Genomic DNA, 19,079 nt, shown 5'->3' on the forward strand with positions numbered 1-19,079 from the left:
TCCAAGCAAGTCAGAGTGATGTGTTGAGTTGGATACTGTGATGCAGCTTGCAATAGCTTGCCCTGGAGAGTTCAAGGGAATATATGGCAGGAGTTCAAGTTAGAGTCCTTAGGGTAAGGCAGCAGTGGAAACAACCTGCCTTCCCAGTATGGAAATCTCTCCCTGGCATATGGGAAGCACAACAGACAATAAATGCAAGTTTACTGTAGTAGAGCTGCTCTTCTACATTTAATAAAAATGTACGTGCAAAGCTTCAAATATGAATATTGCTTTAGAAACCTACCCTTTTGAGGGCTGTAATATCCTGTTACTTACAATATCCTGTCAAATGGAAACTGAAAGTCAATATAAAATGCAATCAGAAAGCTAACATAAAATCCCAGATTTCTGCACTGGAATATCTGGTGTGCTGAATTTGGGAACCCCTCCAAAACCAATGGAAATAATTCCAAAATGATGGATCTGAGCAAACACAAATAGCCACATTCACTTCTAAATACTGCAAATCTCTGATGAAAGTTAGTTTTATGTATGGTAATACATCCCTTAGTTTTGGCCCGAGTGCTACCCCGTTCTAACAATATAAGCACAAGCCAGTGTACTCCTAAGTATAATTAGAGCTATCATTATAAATTGTTCATTTATGATGCAATATGGTTGTAAGTTAAAAAAGCATACTGGCAGCAAGATTCAAATAATACTGCCTGAGTGTTGCTCTTGCACTTATGAATGAACAGGCTGCTCTGTGGCATTTTTTTTAGGCTCATGATCCCTTTCTTTTGCATGAAAAAGAACTACGGAGGTGTTGATGTCACACACTGTCCATATTTTAGTCAAGATTCTGATTTTCTTTATCTTACCATGGTTAAGAACACCTTCTTCCAGCAGTACTTGCCACATGCCAACAGCCTGGGTTCGTAAATGGACACAAGGACTTTGTTGCATCATCCAGTCAACTAGTTCTGTCCCCACACAGCATTGCCTGAAGGACAGATAAACAGACAGGAATAAAAAGGAAACTAGCTAAGAGAGAGACTGCACGCAGTGACAGCCAACAACAGAGATATCAAACTCTCTATAGACTTAGTTAAATCTCCCTGCAGAAAACCAACCCCATGTCACCATCTACATGCACATGCTTGAAATACCAGTGAAGGTGTCCAGTTTTGAGAGGATCACCTTAGCAAAACAAGCGTTTTGGGAAATGCAGAGTTCTGAGGATCTAATGGAGCCTGTGACACCTGGTACAAACCTATAGCACCAGTGCAACAACCTCCAACGCAGTTTTCAAAAGAAACCTCTATATACCATGGGATACCAAAAGCCTCATGCTTTTCAGAATCTTGCATGAAAACAAAAATTTAATACTGTAAAAGTTATGCCAATGCAGCCTCCACAGGAAGAGTGAGTGCTATGAGGGTGTTCCTGCATTTGTAACCAAACTTCTGTCACACTGTATTTGGAGACACTGGTTTTGGTACAGCGTTCCTGAGGCTCTCTCATGTGAGCTCTTGGCAACCTTGCACCTTCTGACTGACCCAGAGGCAGACGACAGCAGGTCTCAAGTTCTGGAGAACACCCAAAAAGGGTTAAAAAAGCAAAAAGCCACATGGCCACTTAGTAAAATTCTTTATTGTTATACTCCCTAGCTCAGCAGAACAGTAAGAGTTTTCCCTGCTCTGTGTAAGAGAAAGTGGTGCAGTTCTTTGGACCAGCACTGCTCTTCATTTATCATATATGCTCTTTTGTTCTTCTAGACCAATCAGCAATTTCATTTTGTGACATATTCTTGAATCAACTCACAAGCACCAAATACCTTTGTATAATAAATACGTTTTGGGCTGAAATATGGGAAATCAATGCATTTATTTCAAATGAAGATCAGCAACATATTGATTTACTATTTAGAAAAAGACAAACTCAGAGATTTAAAAATATTTTTTACTTAAAAAGACTCTGAATATTGTACTAGGTATTTGATTTAAACACTAGACACTAAAACAAACTGATTGTTTCTTAAGCCAATAGAAGGTAGATCCTGACATCTTGCAGGCAGATTTCTATTCTACAAGTGCCATTGTTATCCCACTTCAGCAAGACTGTGCTGCCACCAGCAGGAAGATAAGAGAGCCTGGCAATACACTGAAAAAAAAAAAATTAAATAGAGCAGCAAATCTGCATCAGGAATGTTTCTCACCAGGTGAATTTCCAGAATGCCAGAGTGAGCAAGACTGCTGTAGCAATCAGTACAGGAACATAATAATGAACTTTTCTATTATCTCTTACTGATATACAAAGAGAACAGAATCTTCATTTTAACTTGGTACTACACAGAATATTCCAGCTAACTATGCTATTAACTATGCTTTGGAAGAGTGTTTGTATGTGAATGCTCTGTTCACAATCATGGACTCAATTTCCAGTCAAATTACTTCAGAAAGGATTTCCCAGGCACATTAAAGACTGCATAACATCCAACTCAAATAGCATCACAGAATAATTTCAAACCTTTTGAGACCTGCAAGTATGGTAAGGCATACATGACAAATCAGAGAATGGCAGGCATAAAAATTCAGAGACCTCTATACAATCAGCTCACACACCTGTAAGTCTTCAGATGGTATTTACGATCTCTTATCATGTGAGGAGCTCGGGACAGAATTGTATTTCGCAAAATCTTTCCAGCTCTAAGGATCTTTTCTGAAGGAACCTTGGTGATCATGGAGAAAAAGAAAGACCAAGAGACACAGATTTTAAACTTTCTCGAATCTCTGTACTGCTCTCTGCAAAAAAAACCACAAATGCTCTTTTTCCTTAATTAAAAGTCCTCTAGCACAGAGGCTTACTTTTGCAGAGCAATGTAGTATATATTTGGGATTTTAAATTTCACATACTTCTCACATCTAACAGAAAGCATCACTTCAGCTGATTCATATCACACTGTTGGAAATAGTTATTTCCATTTGTCTAATGGCCTGGCTCTACAGCACACCTATGTTCTATTACCTGAGTAATGGTTTTAGTAGGATGATGTGGGATGTGAGGATCAATAAGAGGTGTCTGAAAAATAAAATGAAATTAAATAATTTTTTTAAGGTTGACCAGAAAAATAAAGACTAAAGTAAAAAGAATGAACAAAAAAGCTGTAATAACAAAGAATAATGTGAAACTCCAAGTGCTACCCAGGAGATAGGAATATATAAAAAGCCTCTGAACACATCCTAAAGGCAAACTTGGTTGTTGAGGCTCAGCAAATTAAAACAGTGACATGATATGTGAAGATGAATAACAAATCTGTGCTGAACTTTGTAAAGAGTACTAATGAAAAGGGCAATAGCTGAACACCACACCACATCTGAGCATACACAGGCATAGTTACCTCTTCTCCCCACACAACAGCATTCCCCCACATGCATCTGCTTTGCCACTCAGCCACCCACTACAGAAATTCTCTCCTCCTTCAGCACCTTTTTCTGTTCAGCTCTTTTCTCCCTTACAGCATAGCACAAGAAACAGGAATGGAATAGAGCTCTTCTTCCTCTGTGTTTTCTAAATTATCACCAGGCTGAGCTGGCAACCCTTTTATAGCCGCTCTCTGAAATGCAGAGGCACGCAGGCCACTCACAGGGACCCAGGCAAGGACTGGGGCTGGTGAAGAAAAAAGGAAAGAACAAAGCAGGTGGCTTGGTTCTACAAAGGGAAGAGTGAAAGGAAAGACCATCTCGGCTCTACAGGGGAGAAGGAGAGAAGGGGATGAGAGAAATGGGAAAACAGGCACATAACAAACAGGTGAAAGAGGGAGACAGGGAGCACGTGGCACAACACAGAGCGAAAAGGAAAGCAAAGGTTAAAGGACAGCAGAAATGGAGACAAAGGAGAACAAGACCAAATGTCAGCAGCCACCTCAGAATGATGGGAAGACCTTTGGCTTGTTGGGCCTGGTAGTTAACAGCATGGACCAAATTCACTTTGAGTCTGCGATGTCGGGAGACTCGACACAAGGGCTGACTTTGGCTGCCACTCAGGGCTGGCTGACAGCAGATCAGGCTGAGCAGAGCTCTCCCACAAGGGCAAGACTTGGCACCTTGGCCCGTGGCAGCCACAGTCCCCCAACATCCCTATGGCAAAGCCAAGAGCGCCGGGGCAGAAGTACAGTGAAACATGCGCCATGTACTTCTGGCTTGAGGTACCGCTTTCCTTAAACTGGGCATCTGTCCATTAGCTCCCATGGGATTTTAATGATGTGACAAAGTCCTTGCGGTTATCAAACAGGGCTAAGAGCTAAAAATGCACCAGGAAACTATGGTGGGAAGGGGAAAATGAGGGAAGCATATGACAGAAATCAATAATCTTAACATAGAGGCCTGTATATGGAAACCAATACAAAGTTCTTGTTTCTAGTCATACCTTACAAGAAGTCTCTGAAAAGGCATATCAATACAATTAAAATGGGATTTCTGATTTTTCTCTATTAGTAAGTCAACAATTTTTCATAAACTCATTTGAGTTCCAAATATTTCTGTCCAGCCAGAAGAGCAGTAGCACATCCCTCAATATTTCTTGGTTTCTGGAACTGTGTGAAATCTGCTCTAGACAGTCTATATTTGCAGTTAACACAGGCAAAGAATAGCAAAAATCTTTTCAAAGATTCCTCTAATGAAAACAAAAACATTGAATAACAATCTCAAACAGGTATAATATCCTCAATCTGACTTCCAGATTTTAATTCTAGTTAGGAATATACTTAGAGGAGAGATAAAATGTGTAATACAAAAATATAGGAGACTTTTAGAGCAACAGACTAGCAAAAACAAATGCACATTTTTGTTTTTTGGAGTGTCAATTAAGGTTTAACAAAAATGCATAAACTAATAGGTGAAAAATTGAACATGGATGAAGATTTTTTAATAAATCTCCCAACCTAATCAAAACAGAATATAAGACAGCATTTGGAAGAAATCTGATTCAACCCAAAAAGGTGAAAGCTAAGACACAGCACAAGAATCTCCAGAAAGCAGCAGGAAGGCTTGTTCACCTACATCCTGACCAATACAGAAGGATCAGCTGCAAAGATAGAACATAACTTGGGTGAAGGTGATTGTGAAATGATCCAGTGTCAGAACTTTACAGAAGGAAGAAAGAGCATCAAAGCAGACACAATGGACTAGGAAGAAAAGCTTCCATAAAAACAGAATACTGATAGCTATATTCCTGGAGTGGGTCATAGGGGAACAAGTGTGAGGCAAAAGGAGTTAATGGGAGCTGGCAGTTACTTAAAGAAACCTTATTAATCAAACATACAATATATATTATAACTTAACTAGAAGGTGAAGTAAAGACTCAGCTAAAGAAAGAGCTCTTCACTGACACACAAGAAGGAAATACACAGAAAGGAGAAATAGGGGGTCTAGAGAAAGCAAGTATAAATTTAATAACAAAAGACAAAATTAGAAAAGCAAAGGTATAAAATTACAGAGACTTGCCAAGAAATGTCAAGAGGTAAGAAAATATTCCACAAGTACATTAGTAGTAAAACAAAGAAAACAAATAGTCTTGAGCTACTGTTTAACAGAGGGAAATCTATTTACAGATGGTTCAGGAAGACCAGAGACTTTTGATTTATCTTTAATCAACGTTCATTAGAAAGATCAGTGGCAGAGAGATGGTTAATATCCTAGGTAGTAGAGTGACAGAAGTAAAATCTCAACCTTGAAAAAAACCCAAAAACATAAATGAGCTGTTTTCAGATTGGCTTTGTAGAATTTCATGTAGGAAACTTGAAGAGTATGAAGAAACTTAAAGAGGGCTGTATCAATCTCAGAACCATCAGCAGCCACTCAGGGTCTACGGAAGGCAGCTGAAGGCAGAAATATGAAAAAGGAGATGAAAAAATATAGATGTCAGCTTAAAGGCTTCCTAGAAAAAGTCCATTTGTAAGCACCTGGAAAAGAACAGGGAGATGAGTCACATGTGACATATATTAACCAACAGATCATGCCACACTGATCTAACTTCTTTGCATTATCGAGTAGCAACATTGATAGATTAGGCAAGAAACTAGATTTTCAACCCTTTAGTAAGGCTTTAGGACCTTCTCATCAGATATTCTCTTCTGCGACAGGCAGATTAAATTCTTACAAAATAGGTGCAAAGTCAGTTGGAAAAGTGCATTTTGAAAGCAATTACCAGGGAAGCAAAGTCAAACTGGCAGTCATACCAGAGGTCTGCTCAAAGCAGCATTCAGGAATATACCACATCTGATAAAATTAAATATTAACAAGGGATGAAGCAGAATACACCTTTATTGATTCTGCAGGAGACTTCAGGATGGGAGACAATGCACATACATTGCAGAATAAGTTTACAATATGAAACAGTTGTAACATTGGTCTAAAAATTATGCTTCTATGCAACATAGAGTGATGACTACATTTCTGAAGCAGGTGGAATCAGCTAAATAAAGACAGGATAGGGAACAAGGGTCTTAGTGCAATACCACAGAAAAGGAAAAAAGGTTTATAATGTTTTAAATATTTAAACATTAAACATAACTGAATAACCAATGCCATACATGTGTGAAAGCAGCAAATACTGTGCTGGAATGTAGTAATATATTAGATACATAATGGTGTTCTGCTTTAGTTAGCCTAGGTAAGACCTAATATAAAGCACTGTGTCTCATTTGCCCACTACTCCAAAAGCATCTAAAACAGCTGGACAGAATTTACAGGAAAGCAACAAGAATAATCAGAAAGCACAACATAAATAATCAAAGTTGTTGAGCTAAGGAAAAATCTCAGCAGAAGTGTGATAAAGAAAGTCTTCAGATTTAAAAAGCCTTTGAAAAGGAGAAAGAAGTGGCCTTGTCCATTATGCAGAGATCAGGAAATAATTTAAATTGCTCAAAGAAAGATCCAGTTTAGGCATTACTGAACCCTTCCTCGCAGTGTGGACAGTGAGTACTGGCAGATTGCCAGAGAGGTCTGGTTCCTCTGTCTTTGGGAGTGTACTCAAGGAATCTGTCAGAAGTGACACATCTATAGCGTGCATGTGGCTTGGGGATGGACTCAATGCTTTCCTGAAGTACTTTCTAGCCTCACTACATGGTACTGTGCAATTTTCAAGGACACCTTTATAAGTCTAAAATGAGCTCAGACACAGGGTGGTGCTTAAAGAGGCCATCAGTAACAGCCCCCGGGGCAGTGAGCCCCAGACAGTCATTCCTCCTGAGGGACAACGCCACCATCATCCAAACACGTGCCCAGCAAAGAGTCCCCAGAGCTACAGCCTTACAAAGCTGCTGCAGGGAGCTCTGGCTGCACTAGTGATTAGCTGATATGCAATAAATGGAAACACAGGGCTTGGACTGAGTTTGCTATAGAAAGGGAAGATATATTTCAAAGGCAGAGAAATGTAACATCAGTTATTTAATAGGAGATACAGGGTTCCAGCAACAACTTCCCATCAGAAAAAAAATACATTCTATAAGGGACAGTCACAATTTGGCTAAAGACCAAGAATTGTTCTGTGAATCTTTGCAATCCTGGATCTTTCATTAAGGATTGCTTAGAAAGCACTTTAAAAAAAAAAAAAAAAAAAAAAAAAAAGTAGCTCTACCTGTAAAACAGCAGAGAGTGAGGAGTGTTTAATTGACTTCTTAACACGTCCTGGTATCTTTGAAGAATTAATGAGACTAAAGTACATACATGTGGAACAGAGGTCCTTGATGATCCTATTTTTCAGGACTTCTGAATAAGGGAAAAGTTATCAGGCAAAGAGCTCAGATAAGCAAGACAATTACAATAGTTTACAAACTATTATTCATCTCCTGACCACAGGAGTGACCAGTGTAACTGCTCTTAGCTTTCCTTCAGTGAGAGATAAAGTAACACAGCAATATCACACACAGTTTGCTATGGCCTGCTGATCTTCCCTGTAGGGCAGGAGGTCATATGGGTCTGGAGGGTGGAGAAGGGAAAGCTGCTGGTGTTGGTAGGGGAAAGCAGAAAATTATTATGAGAAACTGTGGTAAAAAGGCTTTTAGCATTAACATTGACAAACTCCCTAGCTGTACATTTATGGATTCATATTTGAGCCATTCAAACAAACCCTTCACAAAGCCAATCACAAAAGTCCCTATTTAAATTGGGGTGAAGCAGAGAAAGTAGTAATTTTAGCCTCCATTCCTTTCAAGATTCAAATATTTATGCATGAGAGCAATACCACAGATTTAAATAGGACTATTCATGTGTATAATTTTATGCACACATTTAATCTGTGGAGAAATAGGCCTTAGATTTCAAACGACAGGGCAAGGCCTGTCTTTATTTTAATGTTTCTTACATCACTGAGCAATGTGCAGACAAATAAATAATAAAATGAACAACAATAATAGTGACCTACCATGAGATCTGTATTTGTCAACTTATTTGAATCTGCTTAAAAAAATCCAAGAACATGTCTTACAAAAATAGATTTTTCCATTCTCCTTGTTAAATAGCTGTAAAGGGATGTTTCTGAGCCTTTACATATGAATGAATGCTTTAGATCTACAGCAATTTGGATCTATAAAATCAAGTGATGAAGGGAACTTAATTTACTATTCTCAAATGCAAACCTAGGATATGTGTATCGCAAAGAACTAAGGTGAAATAAAGTAAAAGCCAATGAATCACTTTTTTTTCACATGACCTCAGTGTAGCTCATCTCTGAACAAATTTCAGCATTGATTGGAATTAACCACAGCATGTTACCAGGGTGATCAGATAAACCTGTGCACTACTGTTGATCCCTTTATTTTCAAGCAGGGAACTGAAAGGAATTGCAAGTGACATCTGTTTTCCTGCTGGCTGCAAAGGGGATCCAGAACAAACAAAGGACAAAAGCCACACACACGTTGAAAGGTGTCAGCAGCAACACCACATCACTAAGAGAGGTCTGTTTGTTTTACATCCTCAGTATTTACCATTATTGGTGATTTATGGTCTAATCCAAATCCCACTGAAATCACTAGGAAGTCCCTAATGGATTCAATGAATTTTGAGCCAGGCCCACAGCACCTGATTCTTCTAAGTGTATTTCAGGGAGCAGAGCATCTTTAGCTCTTACTGGTTCCAAATGACTCCTGATGCCTTCTGACAACTGACATTTTTGACTGACATTTTTGAATATCTTTGTATATATCTCTCAAAAGACTTCTAGTGCTGTATCTGGTTCACATGGGAAGAAATAAAATAAACAAAAAAACCCATTCCCACAATATTGGCAAAATTATAACCAGCCAGTAGGATACAGCTGACAACTAGCCAGAGTTCCCACTGCCCTCCCACACAACTCTCACCATTCTTTCTCAAACATTTTGTAATGTCATCTATTTGTGCTGCTTCAGGCCAAAGGCAGAGATAAGAGTTCCAAAGACGGTGTGGAGGTCTTTTTTTCCAATACAGGCCATTACTTCCAGCACTACACAACAACTATGTAACAGGGATAAAGCTGAGCATACAGTATCACAGCTTTTGGAAAGCATTTTCAGCTGGAAAGCAGTCTTGGATAGAGTATCTTGAAGTTAACTCCATTGGTCCTATTTCCAGCTGCAGTGAAAGAATGTCTATGCAGACTGCACCAACCTCTGCTAGGATACTACAGGGAAAACAATATTCTTATTGAATGCAGATTGCTGAACATGAGAGAAACAGCTGACCAAAGATCTCGACATAAAAAGGTCCTTTGGAACACATTTTTGTCAAAATTTGAAGGAAAATGTAATCAATATTGCAGGAGTTCCCCTGAGATTAGCTCAGTTGGTCAGAGCATGGTGCTAATAACATCAAGGTTGCAGGCCAATCTCCATATGGGCCATTCACTCAGGACTGGACTTTATTATCCTTGTGGGACCCTTCCAACACAGAATATTCTGTGCTCTGTGACTATACTAACCTATAGCAGATCTCTGGAGCAGCCCTATGTAGGATATGCTGCTGTACTGACCAATGCTTGTTATCAGAAAGCAATCTGTGTGATGACCTCTAACCCCTGAGGGTGCATGGTCCGTAAGAAACCTTGGCACACACTCCCTGCCGTGGGGACTGTCGATGGCTGGGACACGGTACCAGCACTGAGCTTTGGGTCATACCCAGACTGTTACATGTAATCACAGAGCCAATCACAGAATATTCTGAGTTGGAAGGGACCCACAAGCATCATCAAGTCCAACTCTTAGATGAATGGCCCATACAGGGAGATTCACCACACCCCCTCAGAAAACCAAAAACCAAAAAAAAAAAAAAAAAAAAAAAAAAAAAAAAAAAAAAGGAAAAATGCAATCATCACTCCTATCATGCTGTAAACAATTCATTCTCCTCTTCACTCTCCCCACAAACATATGCAACAGCTGGGAGAACCAGTCTGTGCTGCACAAGACAGCACTGGTGGCCAAAAAGCAAAGTACCAGCTCACATCTCCTAATTGGAAAAGTCCAAAACTGACAATGATTGACCTCATACCAGGTCTTAGGTAGGGGACTTAGCAATCAACAAATACTTGGCAACTAACAAAGGACAAATTACCCAAGATCACTTGTTTTAAAAGGACCAGAAGAGACAGTCTCAAATTATACTACCAAAGGATTTTCAAGCCACCCACGCTCACAGGAGACAACTATTCTAATTTCTTAACAAACATCTGTAAACAGCAAAATGGGGAGAATGGCAAGGTATGAATGGATGAACACACAGTCACAGGATGTTTGCAAAATTAGAGAAGAAAATGATCAAATTTTAAAAATCTTCTGAGTTTCATAAAGCTATAGCACCTGTAATCTAAAAACCAATAATCTAACTACAAACTATCTAAACCAAGCAAAATAGCCTAGTAGAAATTGTCAGGTCCAGTGGTTAAAGACAGCCCAGTTTTATTCTGGTTTTTTTTTTTTTTTTGACTGCATGATCTTACACAAATCACCTAATCACAGTGTGTTTCATTTTCCTCTTTCTGGAGAGAGGAATACTAATAATTTCTACCTTTGTAAAATGCTTTGAATACTGTCAGCAAATGGGCTACTATCAAAATATTCAGAGTAATGATGACTGGTTTAAAATCTATATTCTTTAAATGTAATACAATGTGAAGACTATGCTGTATTTTAAAATACATTCTAAAATTGCTTTTCTTTAGTAATCTATATTTTTAATAGCATAAACAGGAAAATGTGTTCTTTAAATTCTCAAATATTCAGCATAGCAAATTTATTTTAGGAAGTTAAATTGAATTCACATTATTAACACTTCTACAATGTTTCCTTGACAAACTATAAATGTCCCTCCTTTTAACACAAAATGATTCAGCCATTACCAAAAATGACACTTCACTGTGAATGTCAAAGGGAAAAAGAATATTGAAACAGACTATGACCAGTGCACAAAGCCCCCCAGAACATGGCTAATGATGTCTTATTTTCCTGTCATTTTTCTACTTCCCTGCTACAATGAAACAGCTGCTATAACTGCACTGCCTGCATTGAATAAAATGTCAGAAAATGCTAACTCTGCTGTGAGCATTCCCAGTATTCTGATAGAGGTGTGACTACAGTTATCGTAATGAGTTTCAAGCCAGTGTTGTCAGGGTTTCTCTGCTCCTGCATTTCTTTAACCTACAAAATAATCAAACTCTTTTTTTTTTGTCTCTCATGCAAACTACCGGTTTCTTAGTATCCATTCTTAGTATCCATGGCTTTAAAATTATGCTTACCTGAAATTGCTTACTTCTTTAGAAACAAGCTATAATGACAAAAACTTTAAAAGTACAATAAATATTAGGCAGCAAGGTTGCCAGTTTTTAAGGCCTGTCTCTCATGCATGCTCTAGGCACACAACATCTATTCAAAAGACAAACTGAAGGGATGCTCAAGATTAGTGAGCTTCTGGAGGATTTAACCCACTTACTTCTAGATACCTTTTTAACTTTGGCAAGCATCTTCTACCTTCAAGACTCCCAGAAGGTTCTCTCTCTAGGAAACAGGATTAGATGGACTCTCCTAGGTTTCAATTACAACCAAATGCCAGAACTGCCTTCTGAGGACAAGGTAGTGAAATTTTAGTTTAAGTGATTTCATGTCAAACATAAGGGCACCAAAACCTGGATGGAGTGTGAATTATGTGTGAAACTGTGAACCCGTTAAAATTAGTGGCAAAATTCTTGACTTCAGTGTAGTCAAAACACTACCCAAGTGAGGCAAGAGGACCACTGCCTCCTGGGTGACAGCAGTTTATGTAGTGTGTGATCCCCACTAGCCATTGCAACTCTGAGCATCTCAATCTCTCCATGGTAAAATGGGGACAACAGTGTCTACTCACAACTTCAACAAATTATGAGAATAAGCAACTGACAACACTGCTGAATGCTGCAACTGGAATCCTGGAAGTCTGCTGTCTACAAATCCATGCTGGGAACTTTAAAATTATTTTGAACACAGAAAGAAAGAGTCATCAAAGTGAGACAGGGCTAGAGGACATTGAAGGCTACCTCCTGAATTCCCTGGGGAGGTTAGCAACAAGGTAAAGCCTCTGGCAAGAGGGCAAGAGAAGTTAATTTAACCTGTTTTATGCTTCTTCTGGTGACTTCATGTTCCTTATTCTCCAAGTTCTGGACTGTGCTTTGTCTCAAAGTACATGAAATGAATAAACATTGAAGGAGTGCAGCACACAAGCCTCAGAGTCCAGCTTCCTTATCTACTCCTTTTTCTTCTTCCTGCCATCTTTTTCAGAGATCATTTTTTTTGCTAAAAATAAAACTGAGAAGGAATAATCTAACAATATCCAGTGCAACACCTTCTGGTGTCCTATTTCTTAGGAGATTTTTATTGATCTATATTGATGTTTTCCATCTATATGGAATATATTTCCTAAAAAGGCAGATGGTTGGTTCTGCAGAATACGAAAATAAACAGAGGAAAGAAATCCCAAACTGATGGCTTGATCAGAACACATTTTACGAAAAGCACAAACATTCTTTTTTCAGCCAGATACTTCTCTACTTCAATGGTTTTAAGTCTTCTGTCATAAACATTAAAAAAACCCATCAAGCACTGGTTTAATTTACGTATTTTTGTGTCAGTGGAAAAGATATGCATTCTGCTCTTGACAAATATCCACAAAACAACCTTCTTATCTTCTTTAAAACTTCTATTTCCCTTGATGTCTACAAAAAGCTTGTCAAAGTGGTGGGTGTTGATGTGCTGAACCATGCTACATACCCTAGCTAATCCAAGTTTCTCAGGCTGTGTAGGATAAGGGCTTTTTTTTTTTCATTTTATGGTGAAATCCAATTGTGGTCTCATACATTTAACTAGCATGAAAAGAAACCATAACTGCTGTATTAGTTAATCAGTTCATTCAGTGCTCTTTAGAGTGTCAGTAATTGCATTGATTAAAAACGTACAAAGGCATTTGGAATCAAATTATTGATCTGAACAAGACAGATCAATATGCTGTTTTTCACATTAATTCCATAGTGCATTGGGAATAATCAGTAAACAAAATAGCAGTATTGACTTAATGTGCATCTGTGTGAACAGTAAATATTCTCTGATTAAATAGCAGAAGAGTAATACTTTTAATTCCTGTCAATTATAACAAATATGATTTCAATTGGAAAATAGTAAATATTTCATATTTGCAAATTTGCTTCTTCTCTCTTTCTAACTTTCTACAGAGTTTGCTGCTGCCTAACTTGCTACTATATAAACCAGGTCGGTTCACATTCTTTCTTATTTTGAATTTAGCTCATCTTCCTGATTAACTAGTGAGGGACAGACATTTCTAAACATACTCTGAGATGCTTCTGTTGCTAAATGAATCTTTATTACAACTTGAGAAAAAAAAACTATCTCCACAAATGCACACAGAACACTGCAGTAATTAACCCAAGATGGGTACGGAGAGGTGAAATTACTCTACCTGACATTTTCCCCAGCTAACCACATCTCTTTACATCCCAATTCACCACAGCATGTTTCTGAAAGAGATGACCTCTTTTTACCTCTCTCAGTATGTAGCCCAAGCTGTGTAAATTCTGTGATGTCTGGCTTTTAGGGATATCACAGAACCAGCCCCATCCCTGTGAAAAGGAAGAGCACCTATTGTATGTATTTTGCAATTTATCCCCTTTTTCCCATTTCTCTTCAATGTTGGCACTGATTTTTATATTATTGCTAAAAGTTTTGTTTTGTCCAGCTGAAATTCTGTCCCTGCCATCTGTCAACCACTCACCTCCTTTCTAAACATAATCTCAAAATCTTATTTGGTTTAATGGACTTTTAGTGCCTCTTAGTCGGTTGTGTAAAGCATAACAACTGTTGCACCACATTAAGCAAATAATGAAATTGAAAATTTGGTGTGAAAATACCATTCTAGAGAAATTTACTTACTGTAATCCAAATCAGTTTCCCTAAAAATACTGAATGTACACAGAGTATTCCCAGCTAACTTGTGTTTAAAAAACTCTGGGATTTCTGCAATAATCTTCAGCAGATTAGGAATCTTCAGCTTCTCCATGACAGTTGGATCAGAGACTATCTTGGGGAAAGGAAAAAGCATCCTGCCCTCAGGAATTTCTGTTATAATGAAAGCAAATGTTATTGCAGATTGTCCAGTGCCTGTACTGCCACAAGGTCACTTTTCAGGCAGAAATCCAGGTTCTCTACCCCGAAACACACAGCAGGCAGAAAAGCACAAAACAAAAAAGACAGCATTTCAAGAACACTGACTGGAACACTGACGTAATTGAATAGAGTAAGTAGCATTCAGGAGTTCTACCAAGGTAGCCCCTGGTTTCCTCTCCCCCAGTTTGGACCAGTATACCAGGATGACAGGAGAGCCATTCCATTACACAGGCCCAGGACTGCTGTGGCAGTGGCCATATATTTACAGCACAAGGAATGCCAGAAACCTTACTGTTACAGTTTTGTCAACACAGGTTTTCCAACATCATCCTGGAATGCACAGCAGCTGATACTGACACTGAGCAGTATCTGAACCGAATCAGGGGAAACAAAAGGGAAGAGGGCTTGTCAGGCTCCTTTATCTTGTGGATCCCTACAGTTTTGTCAGTCAAGATAAGGGACCTTGCTCAGCCAGTGACAATAGGCACTTCTCAGGTTTGTTTCTCAGTGTCATTTGGAATAGCAGCCTGCAGACTACCAGCTGAAAATCCCTAATCTAGACTAGCTCTAAACACAATTAAGACAACTCTAGAGGAGGTAGGGAGAGGGGAACAAATATTTGCCTGTCTCTGTACGTACTACAGAAGTAACAGGAATACATTACAGAAATCTGTACTTATACACAGGAGACTGAAATCACAGAGATTCCCTTGTAATTTAGCAGTGAAGTGCAAGAGAGCTGCAAGCTGGCCTGACAAAGCAATTCCCCGCCAATTCTCCCTCTGCTTCCTGCTCAGCTGATGCAGGCAGAAATGCTGGCTCTGGGGCAGGAGAGAGTGTCAGTCCACAGCTGTCAGACTCAGCAGAGCTTTGTGCTGAGATCAGACATTTACAGCTGCAGACAGATCACAGCAGTCTCAAACTGGACCACGGCAATTCATTGCCTTCTTGAATCCCACACCCAGGCCATATCCCGTAGCTTGTGCTGGCCCTGGCCAGGAAGCTCATTTTCATGCAAAACTGAAGAAAGTTAAGTCCAGAAAACAGGTTTATGTGCTTCTGATAGTTCTGCTCCCTTACCACAGTCTAGCAGGAGCATCAGTAGTACAGAAGAGAGGGCACACACAGCTGGGCATTGACAGGAGAGACCTAGGAGAGGGTACACAGAGGAGGACAAGCCCTCCAACCCTGGTGCAGGTCACTGGAAGCTGCTGTGGAAGGGCAGCCATAGAGGCATCCATGGCTCTTGCTAGGCCCAAACGTGCTTTGCTCCAGGAGCCGATGATCCCACCATGTTCCTACTGCACAGCCACTCTCTCCTACCTCTGCTTCTGGAGTCACTGCTCAGGAGGCTCCAAGGTGAGCAGGGTCAGAAAACAGTTTGGGAGAAAAGTAACCACCTGAGCCATTCTGCAAAAGGCTACAAGGAAAGAATGGCATGAGATAAGAGAAGGTGTTCCTTTAGGCTCCTCAGATTCTTAAATTTGAAATCAAGTTACTATAAAGAGTGAGGATGGACAGAACAGTATTGGAGGTTTATGAAGACATAATCATAATTCTCCTACAGTACTAGCTTTTTCTCCATCTAGTTCATATTTAAGGTTATTAAACAAATTGATTATAAATAATTTCATTTACTAAGATGAAAACAAGTGTGTCTGAGTAATCCTAATTAAAAGCAGTATCAATCTCTATTGGAAATAAGCTGGGTTTTTTTAAATTTTATTTTGGAGCCTAAATTAAGTATTCTTTTAATTTCTTTACTATTCAACTCAGCAACATGTATTTGAATTTCCTCACTAACTGCTATCTTTAATTTTAAGACAGCTGCATCAGTGATGATAAAGTACACAAAGATCAAACACGTTCACAGTCTTGTACCAAGCCTTCTTTCAGAAGGAAATTCACAAAGAGAATAAATAATGAAAGTCATAAATCATAAATACCTCAACAGCACTTTCTCCTTAACCATCACGGGTGCTAAGAGCCCCAATTACATTTTCAGCTCTGCCGTAGAGATCTGACATTTTACCTCTGCAATTCTGACTTGGAATGGCTCTCAATGAGCCCCACAAACTGGACACTTGTGGTGCTATTTGTGCACAGCCAGCACAACAGGCTTCTGCTCTTGACTAGCTAACACAAGAGAAAGAACAAAATCATTGGACAGCTTTTTCCCACTATTTATTAACCTCTCAAATTTTTGTCATCCATACACAAGAAGAAAAGATGCTGCTAAATGATCAGATCAGACACATTGATTACTTCTTACCGGCTCAGAACTATAATTGACTTTGTGGAATACCAATTTCCAGCATGCATTGCAGGACAGGCAGTCAAAATGCTTTGTGAGAGACAATATGAGTGACTAGAAAGAATCTGATTTTAAGATCCCTGATCCAATTTTTCTGCCAAACTTGAGAAAATAATTACAAGATTCAAAAAAATTCCTTTTGCTGTTTCAAATATAAGTGCCAAATGTGTTACTTGTATACGCTTGACTTGTCTGAAGACATGAACCTTGAAAGGGACTATCTTTTTTCTCAGTATAATTACCCACTCTTCCTGCCTTTCAACTGCAAGAGATAAATGGAGCATATGTGCATGTTTTTTAGGGGTTGGGAAAGAATCTCAAAGAAAACACAGTCAAGAAGCAAGAGTCATCAAATGTGACTCCACAATGCATATTCTCAGACTGCCCTTGCCAGCAGAGAAGGTAGTAGGCTGTGTTCTCAGACAAGTGGAACTGAGAGTGATGCTCCTGTGGAAAGGTGGTCCCACACCTAATCCACAATAATGAGTATTTTACAAATTTTCGTATTTTCGATGAATTCCTATTATTTTTTCCATTATTTAGGTTATTTATGTAAACTACAATAGCAACACTCATTCAGCTAGGCAAGAGAAGTCTGAAAGGAAAAATGTCTCTTTAGCCCAACTGCCTTCCCTGTGCTACCCCAAGCACCTCCACAACCCTTTTGTGAGGTTAGTCAGATGGGTTAGTACTTGATTATGCTGATACACTGAAAGAGGTCAGCAGCATGAGTTAGATCCCCTCCAAAATACAATTTTAACAAAGAAATATATATCACTTAGTTTTGCATATTTCTATTGATTTCTGAACTTCTCCCTTCCACTTTCAGTATGTTTTAGGATTATCACACCAAGGACTGATCACAATAAGCTCCTATAAGAAAATTCATTAGAAACATACGAACAACCATGAATCTCATGCGTTATGATGTTCAAAGTAAACCAGCATATTTCTGATAGTGTCTGATAGTCACTCTGTTTTTTCTCTGACTGAAAGCTCTTTGTAGCAGAGGACTCCAATCCTGCTTTGCATCAAAGCACCCAAAACAAACAAGAATTTCAAGGCTTTAGAATGCACACAAACTGTAATAAAGTCTGAATAAAAATAAGAATAAAAATGAATGGCAACATAAGTGGAGAGCATCAAAATAACAATGATTACACTTTAAGGGGACTCTTCATTCAAAAAAATACTGGGGAGATTTTATATATTAATATTCAGATGTAAAAGTCATGAAAAACTCATACAGGTTAGCTCTAGCTAACTTGAGTACACAGATTATTCTGCTGGTAACAGAGGAAGTCTCTCTCTTTCCCATACCGCTCATTTTTCAGCTTTTCACTCCTCCCTTAGGATAAAACCCACACTACCCTGACTTGGATCTTGCAGGTAGTTTCACTGACTCAGAAAGTCATTGCAGTTCTCAAAGCAGGATACAAATGCAGACACAGTTTTCCAAGCTCAGTGTCTCATTCCTGATTCAAAGGCAGTAGCTGCTTCTGCAATGTTTTACAGAAAAGGGAGGCTTCTTCTTTAGGTGCTGACAACTCAACTGTACTATGTTATTGGACACTAGTTGCTATTTTTCCCATTATTCATCTTCCAAGAAATAAATGTGGCCATTTTTTATATTTTAAGACTGAAACACAACTACATATATTTAGTACTCTCACATCATTGCTCTTAGAAAACAAGGATAAAATTTAAAATAGAGTATTCCTTTAGGTCCTGTAGCTTGAAAAATTCTGCCCTTGTTTCCAAAAAGTTTAATTCATCCACCAAGAGAAGTCTTGCCTCCACCTCTTACCACTCTCACTATCATTGTAGGTAGCTCTGTTTATCGTTAGAACCACCAAAATGAAAACTCCTCAGTGAAAGAAACAGACAGAAAGACTGTAATTTTTTCATCCAAATTCATGAAAGAGCTTCAGAAATCCTTGAAATGAATTAAGTATGTACTGAAGAGAATTAGGTTATCTTGACATGTATACAGTGGACTAAGGATTCTCTTTCTCCACAGTGCCGTGCTACTTGTTCCTGTATAGTACTAGATCAAATGAGAACCACTCCCACATCTCCAGGTTTCATACTGGGGCTATTCTGGCTAGT

General features: G+C 38.8%; 1 protein-coding gene across 2 annotated transcripts in view; it reads right to left on the minus strand.

Annotated features, from left to right (window-relative positions):
* Window positions 1–19,079, minus strand: part of RAPGEF4 (Rap guanine nucleotide exchange factor 4) — a 147,960-nt gene that overhangs the window by 51,173 nt on the left and 77,708 nt on the right. The window contains exons 7-9 of one of the 2 annotated variants that reach the window (XM_053981813.1): window positions 3,007–3,060; window positions 2,604–2,710; window positions 861–982 (exon numbers count right to left, since the gene is read on the minus strand). In XM_053981813.1, the coding sequence (XP_053837788.1) occupies window positions 861–982; window positions 2,604–2,710; window positions 3,007–3,060 (283 nt within the window). The remainder of the gene's footprint in view (window positions 1–860; window positions 983–2,603; window positions 2,711–3,006; window positions 3,061–19,079) is intronic. The other variant, XM_053981812.1, reaches the window with a different exon arrangement.

This window comes from Vidua macroura, chromosome 7 (assembly GCF_024509145.1).
Source record: "Vidua macroura isolate BioBank_ID:100142 chromosome 7, ASM2450914v1, whole genome shotgun sequence".
Classification (NCBI taxonomy): domain Eukaryota; kingdom Metazoa; phylum Chordata; class Aves; order Passeriformes; family Viduidae; genus Vidua; species Vidua macroura.